Here is a 2,771-nt window from a genome sequence, read left to right on the forward strand (position 1 = left end):
CCCCTCCCTTTGTGTTTTGTGTCTCTCTGCAGGCAAGCGGCCACACCAGTGCCAGATCTGCAAGAAAGCCTTCAAACACAAACACCATCTCATCGAGCACTCGCGGCTGCACTCGGGGGAGAAGCCCTACCAGTGCGACAAGTGTGGGAAGCGCTTCTCGCACTCGGGCTCCTACTCGCAGCACATGAACCACCGCTACTCCTACTGCAAGCGGGAGGCGGAGGAGCGGGAGGCGGCGGAGCGGGAGGCCCGCGAGAAGGGCCACATGGAGCCCACGGAGCTGCTGATGAGCCGGGCGTACTTGCAGGGCATGACGCCTCAGGGCTACCCGGAGATGGCGGAGCGCGAGGCCATCCTGAGGCACGACGGCGTGAACGGCGGGATGCGAGAGGGACGGAAGGAAGTGGACGGAACGTACGTGAAGATGGGACGGAGGGACGAGGAGTTCGAGGAGGAGTTCGAGGAGGAGAACAAGAGCATGGACACGGACGCGGACACGTTGCGGGACGAGGAGGAGACGTAGCTCGACTGGACGGCAAAACGGAAACAAATCGGATCACGAGCGGGGGACGTGACGCGAGTGTGACATCGCGATTTTTTTTTTTTTTTTTTTTTCGAAAAAGCTTCCCATCTTAAGAGTTTTTAAGTTTCTCTCTTTGGGTTTCAGTATTCTTACCTGCTCGGCTTTAAAACCACAACGCCGCGTTTTAAGCCGTAGACGTGCACGTGCCTGAAGCTTCAGGGAAGCTTTCTTCGACAGTCTCCTCGAGGGGGTGAGGGCGTGGGGGGGGGGTGATGATGTCTGCCGAACAATACATGGACTCAAAAGTCAATCCGAAGGAGGGCGTTGATGGGAAGGGAGGCATGGGTTTGTGAAATAAGCTGCATTATGCAAACCGAACAATGGACAAACAATACATTTTAAAAAAAATGTACAGTACTAAGGCCTAAAAATATGTGTGGTGCTAACCTCCTCAAATAACCCCCCACCCCCCTGCGTTCCATAGTATTTATAGCACAACTAGTGACTTGTACAAATTGCACTCCGCTTCTATAATCATGAACAAAAATAATAAAAAAGTATTGCCTATGTATATATTTATACAGTGTTGGAAAAAGAGCAGTAGTGTCTGCACTACAGTCCTTCGATATTACCTTTGTTATCACCTACCTACCTACCTTCCTACCTACCTTCCTTCCTTCCTTCCTATCTACCTAGGGTTTTGTCTTTAGTTTTTTGCCATGTTGCCCGGGCCACAAACATCTCCAGCCACACTATTTGAGGCCTCTGAATCAAAATGAAGGAATTTAAACAAAAAGACTGTACGAAGGAGCTTTTTTTTTTTTTTTTAGAAGATGAAGTTTTAAAGAGAGAACTTCGTTTTAAGGGAAAATACAGTTTATGGACAAGATGGTATCCGGGGATGGGGGAGGGGGTGGGGGAGGGGGGATGAAGGACGAAGCCTTTGTAAGGTGTTTTTGATAAGAAAAAAAAAGCCTTATATGCAAACCTTTTAACCTGTGTGTTTTTCTGCAAGTGCCACCCTCGTATTGTGTAAAAGGAAAAGGTTAATTTTTGTTCCACCAGCTTTCAGTATTATGAAATGGTTCACCGTTGTTCTTTGAAGCATCCGTGTCAGTATTAATAAGACGTGTAGGCAGCAGTTCCTTAGTTTACATCATGTTGTGCAATGTTTTCTCAGTTTCTTTGAATTTTTGTCAGTATTACACCAAACTTTTTTTTTTTTTTTTTTTTTGAAAACAAGAAATTGCATTTCATTTATTGTAGGTTGAAGAAAAAAAAAAAAAACATTATTTATGTGGCCCATTTTATATTTCCTAATTTTATTTATTTCCTACTGTTGTGTACAGTACTATAGTTCTTCAATATATAGATATATTTTAGTAAAAAGGAACATGGTGTCGATCATAGGGGCAAATTTTACGTAAAGAGAGCATTTATTGTGTTTTGAAACATTGTGAAATGCAAAAGTTTAATCTTATTTTATTTTTATTTTTCCTTTTATTTTCCAGCTTGTGGGAAATTCCAAAATTTGGGAACTTTTATACAATTGTGAAAACACTGTATTTTCGACTGAAAAAAAAAAAAAATTCCACTTTCTTCATCTTTGTTTTCTTTTTTTAAGCTGAAAAAAAAATGAAGAGGGACTGTTAAATACTATGTATGATATCATGACTGAAGAAGAATCTTTCCTGAAAATGTCTTTGTAAAAGTATTATTGAATTCTTAATTTGTAATTTCTCTTGAAAATGAACCCTGCTCGAATAAAAAGTAGCCAAATTACAGAGTACCGGAGCCGGCGCCTCCCGTTTATTCACCCACAGCAAACCGGGAGGTTGGGATTACCCCCCCTAATCATTTTAAATTCTCTCCCAAAAACTGGAAGTCTTTCCCTTCTCATATCCACTTTACACAGAAACCACTTTGGAACAAGTCGCTGCTTTTTCTCATTATTATGTTAATGACATACAGTTTCATATTACGTTTTCAAATAGATCAAAGGGAAATTGACCCCGGCCCTGCTGCTTATTAAGTCTCATTTTAATGACATTTATTCCACATCTTTTCGCCTGTATTTGTATTTGTCAGCGGTGGGATGTAACTAAGTACATTTACTTCAGTCCAAATGTTGAGGTACTTGTACTTTACTTGAGTCTTTTCCTTTCATGCCACTTTCTACTGCTGCTCGGCTACATTTCAGAGAGAAATATTCTGCTTTTACTCCACGACATTCGTCTGACAGCTTTAG

At 42.2% G+C, this 2,771-nt stretch overlaps 1 protein-coding gene across 1 annotated transcript in view; it reads left to right on the forward strand.

Moving 5' to 3' along the window:
- Positions 1–2,314, forward strand: part of zeb2b (zinc finger E-box binding homeobox 2b) — a 102,044-nt gene extending 99,730 nt beyond the window's left edge. The window contains exon 9 of the mRNA XM_032506857.1: positions 33–2,314. Within this exon, the coding sequence (XP_032362748.1) occupies positions 33–523 (491 nt within the window). The 3' untranslated portion in view covers positions 524–2,314. The remainder of the gene's footprint in view (positions 1–32) is intronic.
- The last annotated feature ends 457 nt before the right edge of the window (positions 2,315–2,771 follow it).

Source organism: Etheostoma spectabile, chromosome 24, assembly GCF_008692095.1.
Source record: "Etheostoma spectabile isolate EspeVRDwgs_2016 chromosome 24, UIUC_Espe_1.0, whole genome shotgun sequence".
Lineage (NCBI taxonomy): Eukaryota > Metazoa > Chordata > Actinopteri > Perciformes > Percidae > Etheostoma > Etheostoma spectabile.